Here is a 22,271-nt window from a genome sequence, read left to right on the forward strand (position 1 = left end):
TCAGTTTTTGAGATATAAGTTTCCTCATTAACGTAATTCAACTCCTTTTTCACCCCCCTCCCTTTCCTGCCCATTAAGCTGATTTCCCCCTCCACAAAAGTGCATGTTTCTTTATTTTTAAAGGAGATTCCAATTTTCACATCTTTAACCTATTTAGTTTTTGAGATATAAGTATCCTCATAAAAAGAATTCAAATCCTTTTTCACCCCACCCCATTAAATTGATCCCCCCTCCAAAAAGTGTGTGTTTCTTTATTTTTAAAAGAGATTCCAAATACTAATTTTCACATGTGTAACTCTTTTTTTTTTTTTTGAGATATATGTATCCTCATACAAAGAATTCAACTAATTTTTCAATTAATTCACCCTCTTAAGTGGATTTTCCAAAGACAAAAGAATATGTCTTTCTTTACTTTCAAAGAAAATTCCAAATAGTAATTTTCATGTCTGTAACATCTTTAGTATTTGGGATATAAGTATCCTCATGAAAAGAATTCTGCTCCATATTCACTCCACCCCGCCCGTAAAGTTGGTTTCACCCCACCCAAAAAAATGCGTGTTTATTTTTCCAGGAGATTTCAAATACCAATTTCCACGTCTATAACCTTTAGTTTTGAGATATATAAGTTTATCCGGAAAAAGAATTCATTTTTTAACTTCCTTTCACACTCCCCACTTAAGTGAATTTTCCAAAATTAAACAGTGCATGTTTCTTAAAAAGAGCTTCCAAATACGAAGATCACGACTGTAACATCTTCAGTTTTTGAGATATATGTATCATCGTAAAAGGAATTAATCTCCGTTTTCTCCCCCCCCCTTCCAAGTTGATTCCCCCACCAAAAAATGCGTGTTTCTTTATTTTTAAAGGAGATTCCAAACACCAGTTTTCACGTTTGTGACAGCTTTAGATTTTTGGTATATATATTCAATACAAATCATTCAACTAACTTTTCAATTCTTTCAAACACCCCCTCCCCCTCGTTAAGGTTTTTTTCTGAAAACGAAAGTACGTGTTTCCTTATTTTTAAAGGAGATTCTAAATTCCAATTTTCACGTCTGCAACATGTTAAGTTTTTGAGATATACTGTAGATATGCTAATTATAAAATTCACCTCCTTTTTCAGTTCCCCTTAAAAGGATTTTCCAAAAAAATTATTTATGTTTCTTTTACAGGAAATTCCAATGACCAGTTTTCAAAGCTGTAATATGTTACCTGTCTGAGATGATTTGCAGATATAATCTTTTTTTAAATTCACCCAGCTTGTCACTCCTGTTCACTCCCTATTCATCGGATTATCCAAAAACACAAAAATACGTGTTTATTTTCAAAGGAGATTCCAAATTTCAATTTTCATGTCTGTAACATCTTCAGTTTTTGAGATATAAGTCTCCTCATAAAAGGCGTTCAACGACTTTCCCCCCATTTTCACCCCCCCCCCCCCCCCTTAATGGGATTTTCCGTAAACAAAAAGTACGTGTACCAATTTTTTACATCTGTAAACTTTTAAGTTTTTGAGATATAGATATCCTCATTTTAAAAATTCACCCCACTTTTCACCCCCCATTAAATAGATTTTCCAAAAACAAAAAATACGTGTTTCTTTATTTTTAAAGGAGATCCCAAGTACGAATTATCAGGTCTGTAATATCTTCAGTTTCTGAGATATAAGTATCCTCATTAAAGGCATTTAACCTTTTATCACCCTTTTCACCCCTCCTATTGGGATTTTCCGAAAACAAAAAAATACGTGTTTCTTTATATTTAAAGGAGATTCTAAATACCAATTTTTACATCTGTAAAATTTTTAAAGTTTTGAGATATAGATACACTCATTTTAAAAATTCACCCCCCTTTTCACCCCCTTAGCGACGGAATATCAAAAAATCCTCTCTCAGCGAGCACCTACATTGTAATATGAATGTATCCCCAAAGTTTCATTCCTTTATGTCCAGTAGTTTGGGCTCGGCGATGATGAATCAGTCAGTCAGTCAGTCAGTGAGGACAAGTTATTTTATATATATAGATTGTAATGATTTTAAGCAGAGGGTTTGTGAAAATGTAATGGAAAATGTAACAATATACTCACAGCATTGATATGTGTGATTTTCCTCCTATTATGTTGGTATTATGTTTCCTTGCATTACCGAAGTTCCTCTCGTAGTACTTCAATAGAGGATTATTCAGATGTCACTTGAGGTAGGATGCACCGTTTTGCATGAGAAAGTTGCAGACTACTGTTATTGTGACATGTTCTATATTCTAAGTATGTTTTCATGCTGTTCAGAGCATTCATGGTCAAGGGTATCCTTATGAGAAGATTATTAAAAAGAACTATTGTTTCTGAGCTTCTTTTAACAGTTTTTGTTTCAGTTCTACAATAGCTGTTAAGGCCTCTGCTACAGATACATGCTGACCTTCAAGTTCCAAACTGCCACTTGGCTGTGTGTAAAATGTAGCTATAATTCAGATAGAGGATTACCAAAAATGTCTTTAACATAGGGCACTTCTCTTGAGATTGGAAATATGACTTCAGTGACAGAAACAATTTTAGCACACCTTCCATTGTAGGTAACAATGAAAGTCACCTGGGTTTGCTGTAGATGAGTAACTTTGAATATTTAGCTTCCACAAAGTCACAGAATTTACATAAAGCAGCTTTACTAAACTGTATAAACATAAAAATACCCATAAATGTTTTGCACCACACTTTCATTTCAAACTGGAAGGCAAATCAAGAACTTTCACATTTACACCACTAGCAGGATGGAAATATTGGACAGGAAGTGAAAAATGTTTAGTAGTCTTGTGATTGGAGGAGTCTGTGAATTCTGTAACATAATTTTTTAAAATTATTATTCATTTCAATATAAGCACCTGAGTAAAGGTTCTTTTTGGTGCAATACAGATCAGTTACAATGGCAGCTATATTCACAGTGTAATAACAAAATAAAATAGAGTAAATATATAATGTAACTTGATGTAATACATAAGATAGGACAAAGTTTGCTAAACATAATTACCATACTACTTTAAGTATTTAGTTACATTACTCTTGAAAATAGATAAAGTTGGTAACATTTTTATACACAGTTAAAAAAAAATTAGGGGAACATGTTTTTGAATGTTTGCCATGCTCCACAAAACAAATACCTCACACCCAGGTATATTACCAACTAAACCTTTGTTCTTTACCGTTGAAGTATACAAGAGAACATCAATGGATTCGCGTTCATTTTCAGAACACAAATGGAAATGTCCAAATAGGGGTGAAAACAAAGTGATAACAGTCCTCCAGGGTAGATTTCTCTCACAGTTGGAGAGCTTCAGTATGGTGTACGTCCTCCACGTGCATTTATCACAGCTTGGCACCTACGTGGCATGCTCCGTATAAGTCGACGGAGGTCACGTTGCAGTATCAGGTCCCTTGAGGTCTTGGAGAGTATGTGGTGGAACAGAATGCCCATGAACACTTCTGTCAAGCCTATCCCACATGTGCTCGATGGGATTAAAGGTTGTATTCGCTGCTGGCCATTCCATCTTTTGAATGTCCACTTCTTGAAAGACAGCTCTGGTGATGCACGCTACATGAGACCTGGCATGTCGTGTATGAGTACGAATTCAGGGCCAATACCGCATGCAGCAACCAACACATGCTGTAGCAGTAGTATCTGCTCAATGTACCCCGCAGCGGTAAGATTACCACGGACGACGACAAGATCCGTACGGCCATCAATACTGATGCCACCCGACACCTTCACAGAACCTTATGAAACTTACCAACTTGCATCTGAGCAAAACAGAACAGGATATATATATATTAATGGAAGTCAATTTGTAGTGATCTACGGGGTCTCTCTTATAAAACCCCCTGTGGGTGGGGGCGGTAGAATAACACCCACGGTATCCCCTGCCTGTCGTAAGAGGCGACTAAAAGGGGCCTCAGGGGCTCTTAACTTTGGAGTGTGGGTTGGCGACCACGAGGCCCTCAGCTGAGTTCTGGCATTGCTTCCACTTACTTGTGCCAGGCTCCTCACTTTCATCTATCCTATCCGGCCTCCCTTGGTCAACTCTTGTTCTTTTCCGACCCCGACGCTATTAGGTTTGCGAGGGCTAGGGAGTCTTTCATTTTCACGCCATTCGTGGCCCTTGTCTTCCTTTGACCGATATCTTCATTTTTCGAAGTGTCGGATCCCTTCCATTTTTCCCTCTGATTAGTGTTATATAGAGGATGGTTGCCTAGTTGTACTTCCTCTTAAAACAATAATCACCACCACCACCACCACCACCTCTCTTTTATAAACTCAGACCATCCAGTAGCGTTTCTAGTCTCCAACACCTAAGCAGCTATACAGGAGGCGCGCACTTAGTTGTTGACCTTTCAAGGAGCATGCAAATGTTCAACCTAGCATCAATAGCCAGTCTGAATCTCAGCTGTTAACATGGTGAGACAGTTATCATTGGAACACCATATTTTTATATGTAAAAGTTATTTTAAGTACAAGTTGGCTCGATGGGTATGCAATGCATTTGTTCAGCAATTTCCTGGTGAAGTGCCACCTTCATGAGCACAGGTTCACGTAATTGGAAATAAATTTGAAACTACTGGGTCAGTGCTCAATAAAAAAACATGCACCTACACAAAAAGTTTTAGCAGAGGAAAAGCTAGATGACATTGGTGCGAATTTTGAATGGCCACCGAATAAATCACTCACAAAATTAGCACCAGTAGGGGTTTCGGTTTCTTCTGCACACAGAGCTACAAAGCTGTTACACATCAAACCGTACCGGTTTACATGAGCCCACTGTTTAAAACCTGCTGATCCAGCCACACAAGAGTGAGATATTGTGAATGGTATCTTGCATTATTGAATGATCGTTTATTCGACCCACAGCTTGTGTTCTTTTTGGATGAGGCCTGGTTTCATCCTAATGGTCATATGAACAGTCATAACTCTCGTTATTGGTGTGCATAAAATCCTAATGGTGTTTATGAAGTCCCTCATTATGAAGGATGACACTTCCAGCATCTTTCATAAGGTAAGATTCCATGTAAGATTGTATATACGCTTAAAGCAGGGCGGCCACACACGACGTAAGTTGGACTGAGGCAGCTGGTATACCGATCTGGAAAATAGACTTGAATTCATGAGGCACCTCCAGGCATCATAGTACCTTAACACATTGTTGTCCGGGCGCGCGCTACTCCATTCTTTCGTGTGGACGGGCAACAGAAGCACACCTAGCATGAGAAGTAGGATGAAGTATAAATACCTGTAAAACCTGTAAATGGTTCTAAGAATCTGTTTTCATCCTTTTTTCTCCATCCATCAACCTCACTGTCACTGCAATCACTGGCATCTTCAGTCGTCAAGAGACACGTCTGAACTGAATGTCGCACTTTCACTTCCGCGCGTATATTTTGATGTTGGCAGATACACATCTTCACAATCACTAATACTTACACTTTTGCAATCACTAGAGACATCAGATAAACTATCTCCAAATATTTCATCATCGATCAAGCTGTCTTTACTACGGCGCGCCATGCTGACACCTGGCAATACACTCGGTCACGCGGTACTGAGGGTTATGAAACCACGCTTCCTGTGCCGAAAGCATTGTCAAGGAAAGAATATATCTATCCAAATTCCGATCAACAAAGACTCTAGTTTGTAAACAACACGAAATATTTCGATTAATAAACGGCGGAGAGGATAAAAACACACAAGAATGAAACAGTGTGAGAAAATGTTAATTTACGTAGCCGGTCGCCCGCGCACCAATACGAAACTACGTTAATTAACGTAGCCCGTCATTAATGTGTTAAAAGTTGGTACCAGAGAAGCTGAAGACCTCAGGATTCCTACAAAAATAAAATTTCCAGAATTCCGTTAAGTATGATTTGAATTGAACCACCCTCTAGTGCCGTCATCTGGAGATATTTGTTGTTTTGTCCTTGACTATTTGCAGCCATATTTGTAGTCACTTGACCTATTCAGATGTATTCATTGTGTTAATCTTTTCTTCTTGTGTATCCAATAAACCTGCCCTTTAAATTAACAGGTATCATGTTTCACTTCACAATCCGCACCCTTATTAATAAATTCCCTGAGGGGCCAGGCTGGGTAGGGGTTTCAAAACTGGGGCTCAGCACAAGAGCACAAATGTAAGCATTTCTTTCACCCATTTGGATATTATTTTCCAAAGCAGTAACTGATAGTTTTCAGGGATTTAAAAGTTTCAAAGTCCAAATTAAGTTTTAACATTTGAAATCCTGGCCTCCTCAGGGAATTCTGGGAATTTTTTACTTTTCTAGGGAATCTGAGGGCATCAGCTACTCTGGCACAAAGTTAGTGTTTGTAGAATGCTTGGAAGTGCTTCATTAAATCAAGTTTACATTAATTTTTAAACCTTTACATGTAGATCGCTTCACATCAAGTTCCATGTATTAGTATCCTTAATATCTCAAACATTTCCATCAATACTTTCTCAGGGTTTGATGTCAAAGCTTAATTTGGACTTTCAGGAAACTGTTAAGCTCGTGAAAACTATACATAGGAAAATATATCCAACTGGATGAAAGAAATGTTTATACTTCTGTTCATATGTTAAGCCCCAATTTTGAAACCCCCTCCCAGCTTGGTCCCCTCAGGGAATTCTGGGAATTTTCAATTTTTTGTGGGGATCCTGAAGGCATCAGTTTCTCTGGTACCAAGTTTTAAGTTTGTAGGATACCTGGAAGTGCCTCATTAATTCATGCCTAGTCTCATTTTTAACTTTTGTATAGATTTCTTCACATCGAGTTCCATTTATTAGTATCATTAAACTGTGACTGACAGTAGGAAAGGGGGCCTGCCAATATAAAGAAGGATTTCAACTTGACTGTAACTAACAGGAGGAAAGGGGCTGCCATTATAATGAAAAATCACCAGCTCGGCTGTCACTGACATTATCATTTGTAAACTCCCTAAGTCAGTTGTGACTGGAAGTAAGCAAGGGGACCTGCCATGATAATGAAAACACTCTAACTCGATTGAGACTGGCAATAGGCAAATGGGCCTGCCATTATAATTCAAACTTTCCAGCTGCTTTGTGACTGGCAGTAGCAAACAGAGGCCTGCCATTATATTAAAAAATCCCCAACTTGACTGTGACTGGTGATAGGAAAATGGGCCTGCCATGGAAATGAAAAATACCCAACTCGACTATGACTGGCAGTAGGCAAGCGGGCCTGCCTGAGTGTTTTCATTATCAGTAATATTAGCTTTGTTTATTTACTGCACAGAAATTGTTGTAAATAATGATAATGAAAACACTCTAATTCAGTTGAGTGTCTGGCAGTAAGCAAGGGGGCCTGCTGTTGTAATGAAAACTCCCCAACTGTTTTACGACTGGCAGTAGCAAACAGGGACCTGCCATTATAACATAAACTCCCAAACTCCACTGAGACTGGCTGTAGGAAAATGGGTCAGCCATGGTAATAATAACCAAATTGACTGTGACCAGCAGTAGGAAAGAGGGCATGCCATTATAACTCCCCAACTTCATTTTGACTAGCAGTAGGAAATGGAGGCCTGCCATTATAATGAAAACTCTCTAACTTGACTGTGACAGGCCGTAGGAAAGGGGTCCGTCAATTGTAATGAAGGATTCCCAACTTCACTGTGACTGGCAGTAGAAAATGAGGCCTGCTATTACATGAAAACTCCCCAAATTTATAGTGACTGAAAGTAGACAAGGGGGCCTGCCAATGTAATCAAAATTCCTCAACTTGATGTGACTGGTAGTAGGAAGGATGATCTGTCATTATAATGAGAACTCTTCAAGTCAACTGTGACTGGGTGGTATGAGAGGGAGCCTGCCATTATAATGAAACCACCCCAACTTGACTGTTACTGGCAGTAGGGAAAGGACTTGCCATTTTATTGAAAACTCCACAATTGGCATGCCACTGAAAGTAGAAAAGGGGGCCTGCCATTGTAATGAAAACTCTTCAAATTGATTGTGACTGGCAGTAAGCAAGGGGGCCTGTCATCATAATGAAAATTCCCCAACTCGACTGTGAATGGCAATAGACAAGAGGTCCTGCCATTATAGTGAAAACTCCTAAACTTGATATGTTACTGGCAGTAGTAAAGAGACACCAAATGAATGAATGAATGAATCAATCAATCAATCCTGAAACAGCTTGGCATCAAAATAAGACTATCAACAATTATCAAACAACAACAGCTCAGGTTCTTCGGTCACATTGTTAGAAGACCCAGTGGACTGGAGAAGATGATCATTGAAGGGAAAGTCTCTGGACAAAGGCCCAGAGGACATGCTCCATTGAGATAGTAGATCAAGTCAAGAGCCTGTTTGGAGAGAACTTGCAACGAGCAATTCACCATGCCCAGGACAGAGACTCTGAGACAGATTGTAAAGCAGCTAGCTATGTGATGCCATCACAGGGTCCTGCCATTATGGTAAAAACTCCCCAACCTGGACTTAACATGAGAAACAATGTATGGGGTACTCCCCGTGGTGCTCCTTGAGTAACACTAAGAGACATGCAATTTAATAAAATCTTACATGTATAGTAATATACCTAGAAATACGTATTCAATGCAGAATTCTGTAGCAAAAAATGTACCATTAGCTAGTTCTAAATAAAAAATGAAAATATAATTAAAGAAATTTAGCTACTGAAAACAAGATTATAACTAGAACCCTGCACGGATGCGGATTTATCCGTGGTTATCCACAAAGTTAGTGTCTTGGCGGATACAAACTGTATTGCAGTGCGGATAATTTTTCTGGTAATTTCTAAATAATGACCTTTATTGATTTTCACTCAGGTATACTGTTGTTTTTGCTTGTGGTTATGTGACCCTTGACATTGGCATGGAAGAATACTGATATATAAAGAGTGTTGAGACCATAAAGCCGTAAATCTGACCTAAGCCAAACTGGCTCCTGCCCGCCATTAATGGAAAGAAGGAACAAAGTTCAATAGAGATCGGGCCGACTAGGATCATGTCTGGTCGCGCATGCGCACTTTGTACGACCCAGCGTAGCGCATCCCCTCCTAACAGAGCTATTGGTACAAATGCAGTTCAGTGCTTAAGATTACACTCAGCTGTTGTGCGCTGCATTCTAATTTCTCATTGTGTAATGACTGTGGTTAGTGGTTGTGTACGCTAGGTCTATCTGTGACAGTATGGAAGGCGATAAAAGTAGCCTGCATCGTAAGGTGCTAAAGAGTCAGACTCGTACAGCAACCTCGAACATTATTGACCTTATGGAAAGGGAAACAATAGGAAGAAAAGTTTGTGATAGATTGTAAGAAAAAGCAGGAGAGAGTAGCAACAGCTGTTGTAGTGTCAGAAAGTTCTGTGGCATGGATTAAGAGCGAAAAACTAAATAATTAGGAAAACTCTGGATTGTATGTTTGAAACACAAAAAAAAAAAAGTATATTCATGGACTGGACAATTTTGACGAAGGTGCCTTGCATCGTATTGTTAACAATCTTTATTTACCTACAGTTTCAAAAATTTATGCAAAGTTAGAGAATGTTAGTTCAAAGGATCCAATACTAGTGTCAAGCGAATGCTTCGATGATTAGGATATCATTGGGAAAAAACTAACAGTAACAAGCGCATCCTTAATGGAAAAACATGAGATAAGATACAAAAGGTTTATTTATTTGAAACAATTTCCCAGTATCAGACGGATAAAACCTAAATACATATGTCCCATGTATCCAGCAAAGGCTGGTCTGATGATTCAATATCCGGTATATCAGCGCCCATCTCAAAAGGAAAAAGACTTGTATATCCTCCTTTCTTGCATAGTATCTGATAGTTTTTCAATTTTCTTGTAGTGTGTTTCTTCTTGATGTATATTATTATTATTATTATTATTATTATTATTATTATTATTATTATTATTATTATTATTATTATTATTATTATTATTATCGACTTATTGTACATGACGTGGCTCAGGTTATGAAGCCTGCTGTCATACCAAACCATATACTACACTGTACTTCTACAATGCGTTAAGTTAATTTTACATTTAATTTAAAAGATGGCTACCCAAATTGATACACGAAAAATATTTTGACAGCTACTATAATAAGAGGTTAAATTATGTTCTAACTCCTTAAATCTATACATCATCTGTAACACTTCTAAATACATTCATTTTGGCTAGTTATGTCTGTAATTTACTGCTGGAAGGGAATTCCACTAATTGAAAATATGCAGAGTGTTACATGTCAGTTATAAAAAATATTTCGGGTCAACTGTATGTCGCCACAACACCGAGCGAGAAGGGGAAGTCAGCGTTCTCACTCCCACGGCTTTCCGTTCTCACTCACACACTTCCTCTCACCGGCTGTCTTCCTAGCTGGCCCGATCTCTACGTCGGTAGTTGTCACAAGAGAAAATTCTTCATAAGCTGTGACTGTAGGGGTTCTGGTGCCAGGTGCCAGGCCTATTGCATTATGTTAACAGATCTACCCATTTCAATACCTTGGATGTAATATACTGTAGTTAAACATTTACAATATACACGGATAACCATATTATGGATGCGGATAACCATTCGCCGATGTGGGTGCGGATGAAGGTAGTGCGGATGCTGGTATTATTTTGTATATCCGCGCAGGGCTCTAATTATAACCACCATAGCTGAAACTGAACTTGCCATTGGTAACTGCTCACTGGTAAACAAATGAAGTAAGATTTGAAGTTGTGAAAAAAAATTACAGAAAACATTTAAAGAAAAACAACCCACAAAGTCTGCCATTGCCAACAACCATACTCCAAAACTGAAAGAGGAGATCAAATCAATAATATAATAATTACAAAAGCTGATAAAGCTGTTTTAATGACAAAGAACGATTGCATTAATAAAACCAAACAAATCTTTTGTGACAGCAGTTTCTCTAAAATAAACAAATATCCCACTTACAAAACTCAAGCACAGCTGTGAGCTTGCATCTGGGAGATAGTAGGTTCGAATCCCACTATCGGCAGCCCTGAAGATGGTTTTCCGTGGTTTCCCATTTTCACACCAGGCAAATTAAGGCCACGGCCACTTCCTTCCAACTCCTAGGCCTTTCATATCCCATCGTCGCCATAAGACCTATCTGTGTCGGTGTGACGTAAAGCCCCTAGCAAAAAAATATATTTAAAAAAATACAAAACTCAAAAAATGTTGAACAACACATTATCTCTTTTCAGTGACCATGAAATCTCCAAACTCACTCTTATGAACCCCAGACTTCCAACTGACAGAGCACCACGTCCCCAACAGACCAATCATTAACTTCAAAAATAGCTCTACTTATAATATTTCCCATTTAATTAAAAAATGTTGGCAAAACATTTACACATTTTTAATAAAACTTCCATTGAAAATTCAGTAGTATTCAGTAAAATTACCAAAGACTCAAACTAAATTCACACCATGCATTCATTCGACATTACCAGCATGTATGCCAACATCCCTATACCCAAAACTGTCAGTTTTTTCAAAGAGAATTTAAACACACAGTCATTTAAGCAAATTATTAGAATTTTTTTATATTTTAGAATTCATTCTCAATAACAGCTGTTTCATCTTCAATAACACCATCTGCCAGCAAAAAGGGTTCCCTTTGGGGTCTCCTACTTCCAGAATTTTAGCTGAAATCTACATTGATAATTTAGAAAAACCAAGATAATTTATAACCGTAATGGAATATTCCAGTGGTCCAGATGTATGTACGTATGTTGGGTATGCAGCCCGAAGGCTGGTTTGATCCTCCACAACACCACCAAAAGCTATCATAGACAGCCTAGGCATCACTGAAGAGGCATACTAGGGAAATGAGGAGTGAGGTAGTTTCCCGTTGCTTTCCTCACCGAGCCAGAAGTTGCTGCTGCATATCAGTCTGCCAAGCTTACTGAAATGCATGCACCAACCGACCCTATGGGCGATATTTTCACACCATTCATAACAGGGACTGGCTGCATAAGGAATGGTATTACTAGCATCGCTCATACCTTGGTCACTTTCATATTGTCAAAGCCAAGGATGAGACTGAGACTGGTCAATGAAAGTAACAAATTGCTCTATCCCATTCCAGAAGACATAGTGCACTGTAAACACTACATCTTGCCAGCAAGGGCTCCTGGTCCAGATACGCAGACAATATTTTTACCGTCATTGATCAGTGCATTACTAACAGTAAAACTCTACTTGAGCAACTTAATACTTCGGACTCCCACATAAAATTTATAATCAAATTGGAAACCAACAAACCAACCTCAAAATTAACAGGAATGAAAGCTCTCTCAGATCTTCAGAAAACCTAAAACAATAAACACCATTAAACAAGATTCTCTCTAATCTGGCATCCATAAGAAAGCTACTTTCTACAGTATGACATACAAAGCTTTTAACATCCCCCTTTCCAAAAAAAAAAAGTTACAAAAAGAGAGATTAATCATACATACTACAGCACGTAGTAATGGTTACAGTACAAACTTTATTGACAAAATCATCAATAAAAGAAAGAATGAACTACAGTAAAGGAAAAGAAGGACAAAAGAAGACTACATCACTTTACTTTCAATTACAGCAACATGTATAAAATAACAAACATATTTAAAAAACAAAACTTCAATATCATCTTCAAAAGACACAATGTAATTCCAAATTACCATATTTTACAGTATGCATATTTTTAGTGAAAACAATAAATATTAACAATCACAGGTTTAAAAATTAAAATGCAATCAGTATGATTGAACAACAGATTGAACATTAGACAAACTAGAAGAAACTTCCTAGTTCGTTACAGAAAACATTATAAATGCAAATAAACACAGAACATTTTCTGCAATAGGTAAACATTTTAAGAAATGCAATAATTAATTTTCTTGTATAAATAAAGATTTAGACATTATTCATGTCACAAATGAGCTCTTTTAAACATTACTAGAAAACATACCTATAAACCTTGATCAAATCCTATTTTTATCCTTAATGAAATCCAGGAAAAACTAACATTCTTTTTAACAAAATAACAGAAATAAATTTAAATCAACAAACCAACAAGTCTTTAACAACACATAATATCCATGCAGTCCAGCTCCATGGCTAAATGGTTAGCATTCTAGCCTTTGGTCACAGGGCTTTCGGGTTCGATTCCCGGCAGGGTCGGGAATTTTAACCATAATCAGTTAATTCCACTGGCACGGGGGCTGGGTGTCTGTGTCGTCTTCATCATCATTTCATCCTCATCATGACACACGGGTCGCCTACGGGAGTCAAATCAAAAGACCTGCATCTGGCGAGCCGAACTTGTCCTCAGACACTCCCGGCAATGTTTCCATTGGATGATATAGATGTTGATTCCCATATTATTATTAATGTTTCCATTGTCGACACATGTTCCTCTGCTCTCACATCAACAGTTTCGATGATATTGGTTGTCTGTTCTGGGTGGAAATCTTTATAACAACAACCATTCACTTTTGGAAGCTCTTCCAGGAACTGGACTGACATCACGCGAAATCTTCACTCAGCGTTCCTCAGCGATCCAGATCCTGAAGGCCTTGGAATACACACACACACAAAAAAAGAAACACATCCTTTCACACACTTGGCTCAAACAAGCCTGTGCTTTTGGTGCGATTTAAACAGTAGATCAACAAACCAAATTCCTGAAAGTTTCCCACATCTGGTTTCTCTCCCATCCACATTTCAAAGGGAGTATTTCCTTCCAATGCAGCAGGTGGGCAACAATTCCTGATGTGATTCACAGTTAACACTGCTTCTGCCGAGAACGAAGGTAGAAGGCCAGACTGGATCAGTAGACACTGAGCCATTTCAACAGGTGCAGTTTTTCCACTCAGCTACTCCATTTTGCTTAAAGTTGTTCGGGACAGTAAATCGACGTTAATGCGGCAGCTCTTCAATAAGTCATCAACCTGCCTGTTGATGTACTCTATTCCGTTATGAGATTGCAGGAACTTTACCTTCTTGTTGAACTGCATCTCAATCATGGTTTTGAAAGCCTGGAATTCATCAAGTACTTCATTCTATTTTCATAGGAAATGAACTTCACTCTAATGTGTAGGGTCATTGGCGAATGTAAAAAATTATCTGGCAGGACCATTTGATTTCACCTTCATGGGCCCACACACATCCATGTATATGAGTTCACCAGGAACAGATTTCCTTTGAGACGATTTTGGAAACAGCTGACGTATCATTTTCCCCTGAACACAAACCTCACATTCGATGACCAATTAATGTAACTAATTTCAAGTTCTTGCCCTCTGTGGTTTCTCGCTGCTACTTGAAGATCTTTGACGTTCAAATGTCCCATCTTCCTGTGCCAGTCTGTCAAAGATTTCCTATTCGATGGCTAAATGGTTAGCGTGCTGGCCTTTGGTTGCAGGTGTGCCGGGTTCGATTCCCGGCAGGGTCGGGAATTTTCACCATCATTGGTTAATTTTGCTGGCGTGGGGGCTAGGTGTATGTGTCGTCTTCATCATCATTTCATCCTCATCATGACGCGCAGGTCGCCTACGGTTGTCAAATCAAAAGACCTGTACCTGGCGAGCTGAACATGTCTTCGGACATTCCCGGCACTAAAAGCCATACGCCATTTCATTTCGTTTCAAAGATTTCCTCTCTTCACGGCTTGAATTGCGTGAATCACTCACAAAGTATAGTCCGCTGACCTGATCCATGTGCAAAACTACATTGTTAGTCTGGCACATCCAGAACTTCACTCAGGTCAGCTGTGTTATCGCGTTTGTTTACTCATGTCACCAACTGTACTATACCTTTGGCACTGATTTTCATTGAGCTGGAGTTAGCCACTAATGTTCTATTCAATGCACTAAAAACTGTTAATGTATTTGACCATGTGTGAGGTATACCCGCTATCCAGGCACCACCCGTTCTTGTCTGTCGAATGAGCCAGTGAGACATTTGCTTTGTGACACACACTCAAAACCGGGGCAGCGTACAACAAAGTGTTTTCCATCTTGTTCTTGTTTTGATCATTTTTCACTTTTGATCGACAATTCGCTGCTTTGTGACCTGGCTTTTTGCACTTGAAATACCTGAATGTGTCACCATCATGCTTATTTGATTTACCTGATTTGCCATAGTTCCAACTGTTGTTATTGTTCTGTTTCTGCACCAACATCACATTCTGCACATGAGTTTGTCAGTTACTCGATCACACATCACTTTCCTCAACTATTTTTATATGCATTGAATTTGGGACTCGGGAGTTCGTCACGTGAATCGATTGTGATATGAAAGCTATCAAAACTTACCGGTAAACTGCAGAATAACAATATCGACAGAAGGTCACTGTTTATTGGCACTTCCATATCGCTGAGTCGGTCAACAGCATCAAAGAATCTTCGCAGTTGATCACAAACATCGTCGCCCTCATCCATGTGTTGAAGCACTATTTGTTTCGTCAGGTTAGCAAGTTTTGTCAAAGTTCTCTTGACGTTATACAATCCTTCACTTGTTTCAGCTCAGTTGAAGAGATTCCCAGAAGTATGTGTGACATCAATCAATCAATACTGATCTGGATTTAGGGCATACCCAGGTGGTAGATTCCCTGTCTGTTGTTTTCCTAGCCTTTTCTTAAATGATTTCAAAGAAATTGGAAATTTATTGAACATCTCCCTTGGTAAGTTATTCCATTCTCTAATTCCCCTTCCTATAAATGAATATTTGCCCCAATTTGTCCTCTTGAATTCCAACTTTATCGTCATATTGTGATCTTTCCTACTTTTAAAGACACCACTCAAACTTATTCGTCTACTAATGTCATTCCATGCCATCTCTCTGCTGACAGCTCGGAACATACCACTTATAATACCAATATAAATGGTCCGTCATTGGACATTATAAATTTTCCAGCCAACTCACCCTTGGTTGCCAGCGTTTCGCCCTCGTGTGCTAGGGTAGGCTCATCAGTTGGTACCTAGCACACCTACCAATACGCTGGCTAGTGCATACCGTGGAGGCCACTGCGTAGGCTAACTGGAGCCACCGGCAGTGCCAATGCACTAAGAGACTTTGTCTCATTATCAAAAATTGATGCCTGCTTGGCCATCAGATGACATAGATGTTGATTCCCATAGGGAGTCTGAAATATTTGTCCTGAATGAGTAAATTTATAATACCAATATAAATGGTCCGTCATTGGACATTATAAATTTTCCAGCCAACTCACCCTTGGTTGCCAGCGTTTCGCCCTCGTGTGCTAGGGTAGGCTCATCAGTTGGTACCTAGCACACCTACCAATACGCTGGCTAGTGCATACCGTGGAGGCCACTGCGTAGGCTAACTGGAGCCACCGGCAGTGCCAATGCACTAAGAGACTTTGTCTCATTATCAAAAATTGATGCCTGCTTGGCCATCAGATGACATAGATGTTGATTCCCATAGGGAGTCTGAAATATTTGTCCTGAATGAGTAAATTTATAATACCAATATAAATGGTCCGTCATTGGACATTATAAATTTTCCAGCCAACTCACCCTTGGTTGCCAGCGTTTCGCCCTCATGTGCTAGGGTAGGCTCATCAGTTGGTACCTAGCACACCTACCAATACGCTGGCTAGTGCATACCGTGGAGGCCACTGCGTAGGCTAACTGGAGCCACCGGCAGTGCCAATGCACTAAGAGACTTTGTCTCATTATCAAAAATTGATGCCTGCTTGGCCATCAGATGACATAGATGTTGATTCCCATAGGGAGTCTGAAATATTTGTCCTGAATGAGTAAATTTATAATACCAATATAAATGGTCCGTCATTGGACATTATAAATTTTCCAGCCAACTCACCCTTGGTTGCCAGCGTTTCGCCCTCGTGTGCTAGGGTAGGCTCATCAGTTGGTACCTAGCACACCTACCAATACGCTGGCTAGTGCATACCGTGGAGGCCACTGCGTAGGCTAACTGGAGCCACCGGCAGTGCCAATGCACTAAGAGACTTTGTCTCATTATCAAAAATTGATGCCTGCTTGGCCATCAGATGACATAGATGTTGATTCCCATAGGGAGTCTGAAATATTTGTCCTGAATGAGTAAATTTATAATACCAATATAAATGGTCCGTCATTGGACATTATAAATTTTCCAGCCAACTCACCCTTGGTTGCCAGCGTTTCGCCCTCGTGTGCTAGGGTAGGCTCATCAGTTGGTACCTAGCACACCTACCAATACGCTGGCTAGTGCATACCGTGGAGGCCACTGCGTAGGCTAACTGGAGCCACCGGCAGTGCCAATGCACTAAGAGACTTTGTCTCATTATCAAAAATTGATGCCTGCTTGGCCATCAGATGACATAGATGTTGATTCCCGTAGGGAGTCTGAAATATTTGTCCTGAATGAGTAAATTTATAATACCAATATAAATGGTCCGTCATTGGACATTATAAATTTTCCAGCCAACTCACCCTTGGTTGCCAGCGTTTCGCCCTCGTGTGCTAGGGTAGGCTCATCAGTTGGTACCTAGCACACCTACCAATACGCTCTTAGTGCATTGGCACTGCCGGTGGCTCCAGTTAGCCTACGCAGTGGCCTCCACGGTATGCACTAGCCAGCGTATTGGTAGGTGTGCTAGGTACCAACTGATGAGCCTACCCTAGCACACGAGGGCGAAACGCTGGCAACCAAGGGTGAGTTGGCTGGAAAATTTATAATGTCCAATGACGGACCATTTATATTGGTATTATAAATTTACTCATTCAGGACAAATATTTCAGACTCCCTATGGGAATCAACATCTATGTCATCTTATGGCCAAGCAGGCATCAATTTTTGATAATGAGACAAAGTCTCTTAGTGCATTGGCACTGCCGGTGGCTCCAGTTAGCCTACGCAGTGGCCTCCACGGTATGCACTAGCCAGCGTATTGGTAGGTGTGCTAGGTACCAACTGATGAGCCTACCCTAGCACACGAGGGCGAAACGCTGGCAACCAAGGGTGAGTTGGCTGGAAAATTTATAATGTCCAATGATGGACCATTTATATTGGTATTATAAATTTACTCATTCAGGACAAATATTTCAGACTCCCTATGGGAATCAACATCTATGTCATCTGATGGCCAAGCAGGCATCAATTTTTGATAATGAGACAAAGTCTCTTAGTGCATTGGCACTGCCGGTGGCTCCAGTTAGCCTACGCAGTGGCCTCCACGGTATGCACTAGCCAGCGTATTGGTAGGTGTGCTAGGTACCAACTGATGAGCCTACCCTAGCACACGAGGGCGAAACGCTGGCAACCAAGGGTGAGTTGGCTGGAAAATTTATAATGTCCAATGACGGACCATTTATATTGGTATTATAAATTTACTCATTCAGGACAAATATTTCAGACTCCCTATGGGAATCAACATCTATGTCACATACCACTTAGTCGAGCAGCTCATCTTCTTTCTCCCAATTCTTCCCAGCCCAAACTTTGCAACATTTTTGTAATGCTACTCTTTTGTCGGAAATCACCCAGAACGAATCGTGCGCTTTTCTTTGGATTTTGTCCAGTTCTTGAATCAGGTAATCCTGGTGAGGGTCGGCCTTACTGTCTCCAGATTTCCACACCGTCACTGCGGTTGTGGTCTCTGCATTTACCTCCGGCTTCGATTTTGCACCACTTACATAGGTCCACACATCCTTTTTATGAGTAATGCTTTCATATGGATTTTCCATGTATTAAAGTTGTCTTTTGAAAGCATTTCAATGCGCATTATTGCAGACAATGCCATTTCTTGATCTTTTTCGCCACATTACAGAATATTCCAGAACAACTTAACCACACTTTCACGTCTTTCTATAACTTCACTTCCTCACGCCCGACTCTGGGCCCATAACCTATTAATAAGGGTGTGGCTTACGAAATGAAATACGATGCCCATTGCTTTAAAGTGCAGGTTTAAATATGAAAAGGAACAAGTTTAATATAGTTAAACTGTTTGAACAAGTCAAGTGACTGGTGCAAAAGTGAACTGAACAAAAGATGACTACTCGTAACCAAAGAAATAACATCAGGCTACTAGGTGGTGGCACCAGAGGGCAGCTCGAGTTGAATCGTATTTAACAAAGAGATTGTTTTATATTGCCTTATAATGGAAGCAACACTTTATGGTCTAAAGAGGAAAGATTTAAGAAGGATGCCATTGCAGTTTGCCATTAAACATCCTTTCAGTGATCTTACGGCAGGTAGAAGCTGGCTTCAACTATTCTTGAAGAGATACCCTGAGTTTTCATTTTAAATGATACCCTGAATTGTCAATTTGAGAACCTACAGGGACATCATTTTCAAGAAAAGATGGGGTCAACAAGGCTGGTGAATGTGCAGGGGTTGACATTGATATTTGTCTGTGACTTTTGCAAATGATTCATCATTGATATTTTACAAGCAATGTCAAAAAATTAGTCTAAATCATCTAATACCTAAGTACCTAATTTGTGTCAGTAAACTTCATCATTCAATCTTAAGAGCTAATTTTGTGTCAATGAAGTTCATGACTTATTGGTTTATTACAAATGTTTAGCTTTATTCTCATTCCTGAATAAGTATGTCCGTTTTGATGCTTATTTATTTAGTATAATTTTTGTCCTGTTTCAGAAAAATTTTATTTTTTCAAAAAAAATGTCTGAAATGGTGCAAAAACAGTGATATATTTTAACTTTCAGTAGTCATATATAATATAAAATTTCAGCTGGGGTACAGAGGTCCCCAAAGAGTGGTATGTTGGTTTTAGTACTCTTCTTCTAGTCATCATACTGGGAAGTTTGCCAATGTCATTGAGAGTCAAAAGGATGTCACCATCCTCTTACTTGTGAAGTCCAATTTCTTTTTACACTCCAAATTTTACTTAATTTTTCTCCCCAACATTCTCTTACTATCTTTTATACAGTACATATTAGTAAAAGTGTTTTTCGTACTAACTCAATTATTATCATCATCATCATCATCTGCAGTTTCCAGCTGTTGACCAGGTCTGCTTACTAACTGAAATATATTATTAATTTGCTTTTTGTATTTTTCAATAACATTTTGTTTAATATTTCTTTTATCTTCAGATAATCAAGTTGTAGTATCAGCACCAACAGGATCAGGGAAAACAGTTATTTTTGAGTTGGCTATCATTCATCTTCTTATGCAAATAAGAGACCACAGATATTGTGATGACTTTTCTATTGTATACTGTAAGTATGTTTGTACTTCTTTAAATTTATTTATTATTTATTTGTACTTCCTACAATGATAGGCTGCCTAAATCTGACAAAGTATACCATAACCATAATGAAAAGAAGAAGAAGTGTTATCTCGTCTCCCTCAATAGCATGTATTGAATACAGATATGGTTGGCGTTCTACGCAGCACTCCAGTTGACTGTGGCTACATGATCTCCACATGTGTTTATGTGTGATATCTGAAGATTTTTAATTGGTTGGAGTGTTTTGGAGGTGTTCTGTGCAATTTTTTATTGATCTTTAAGTGCTTACACTATTACTTCATAGTATTAATAGGTACCTGAAATGCTATTGTTGGAAGCATTGAGTGAAAAGGAATTGAATATCTTACCTTGTGTTGAGGTTATCTTCGTGTGATAATTTTCTTGTTAATTAATGCAAGTAAACAGCAGTTCAGCCCTGAGTGCTTAATGTGAGTAGTGAAGATGCCTTGCTGGTTTCTTTCTTTTACCAGGATGCAGATTAGGCTATAGGGACTATAAAGAGGTAAGGTGGTTTTTCAAACTCTCTAAATGTAAGGAACATTTTATCAAGTGGAAAAGGGTCATACCATGGAAGGATAGGGAACTCACTGAAAAGTCCAACATCTGTGATGCTCACTTTTCAGAAGATTTAATTGTTAAATATGACAAATTTGTGATAGAAGGAAAGGAAGTACTTCTCCCAAGAACCAACTGGCTTTTAAAAGACTATTCTGTTAGACATATATTTCCTAATTTTCCTATGTATTTATCTAGTACTGTAACTAAAAGGAAATTCCCCCAAAAAAGAAAATCATCTGATCTTCTGGCAAAGACATCCCCCAAATGTTTGAAATTTCTTGATTCAGAATCCCCTTGTGATATCAGCAAAATTCCATCACCATCTGGAAACCTCCTCTGCAGCTCAGGGACAACTCTTCTTTGCAGTATTTGGATGTACTGGTCAGATTTCATCATCCCTTCAACTGGTACGAAGGATCCCAATCCTTCGTGTGTAAAACACCCCCAAAACATCTTTTGCACAGGGTGTTTTATGGTCTGTTGCCAATGATGTATATTGTGGGCTCTTAATTTGCTCAGTGCACATATTGAACCCTCTGGCCCTGCACTTGAAATAATTCTCATCAGAGAAAAGATAATGCTATAATCGCACTACGCTTCCTGGGAGTCGTATCCATTGAAGAAATAGGTTATTATTACCACCTCAAAAATCCTCCAAAGTGGTTCACTTTGAAATAAATATGCCTTTATCCATAACAATCACCACACAAATTAAACAACACTGAATAACAGTGCAAGTAACGTGTAGAGAGTGCAGAAACTAAGAATAAGTCATGTGTAACACACTGTCGCTAACCATTGAGAAAATAATGAATAAAATTCCAAGGTTACAATTAATTTGCATGGGACTGTATGGCACAGTGCAGCTTGAATGAAAGTGAAGTAATTAAGTGTGAATAAATCAGATGATAACAGTGCTACACCAGACTAAACTACTAACACAGAGTTTGTTCCACTAAGCAAAGTGAAAGCAGACGCATAGCATAAGAAATTAGAGTGCATGGTGCACAAGACCAAGTAATGGACGATGAAACACGCCAAAGTACATGCCCTCTTCCTCATGAATTAATTGTCCCATTTACTTGGGATTTGAGCTGAAAGAATCTTTGAGCTATTGTTTACAGGTCTTCTGCTCAAAATTTCTGAATCAGCAAACACTAGTTTTCATTAGATTGTGAAACAACCTACGCAAATACAAGAACGTCACTATCATTCTGTCAAAAACATGACAGGTTGACAGGTCTCTTTTCCATTAGTACCCATGGAAAAAAAAATCAATAAGTGTAAACTACATTCTTTTGAGTCTCTACTGTAAACATTTAAAAAGAATCTGAGCTAAACTGTTGTAACAATGAATTTTTAAAGAGACCACTGCATTTTCTTAGTGAATCACCTCTATTCACTGGGTAATGCAGCACTCAAATGTTCTGCATCACTGAGGGT

The 22,271-nt window shown here is 38.9% G+C and overlaps 1 protein-coding gene across 1 annotated transcript in view; it reads left to right on the forward strand.

The window, feature by feature from the left end:
* The window catches only part of LOC136858383 (probable ATP-dependent DNA helicase HFM1), a 111,700-nt gene that overhangs the window by 59,723 nt on the left and 29,706 nt on the right, over positions 1-22,271 (forward strand). The window contains exon 3 of the mRNA XM_068225554.1: positions 20,113-20,238. Coding sequence (XP_068081655.1) covers positions 20,113-20,238 — 126 coding nt within the window. The remainder of the gene's footprint in view (positions 1-20,112; positions 20,239-22,271) is intronic.

Source organism: Anabrus simplex, chromosome 1 (assembly GCF_040414725.1).
Source record: "Anabrus simplex isolate iqAnaSimp1 chromosome 1, ASM4041472v1, whole genome shotgun sequence".
NCBI classification, from domain to species: Eukaryota; Metazoa; Arthropoda; class Insecta; order Orthoptera; family Tettigoniidae; genus Anabrus; species Anabrus simplex.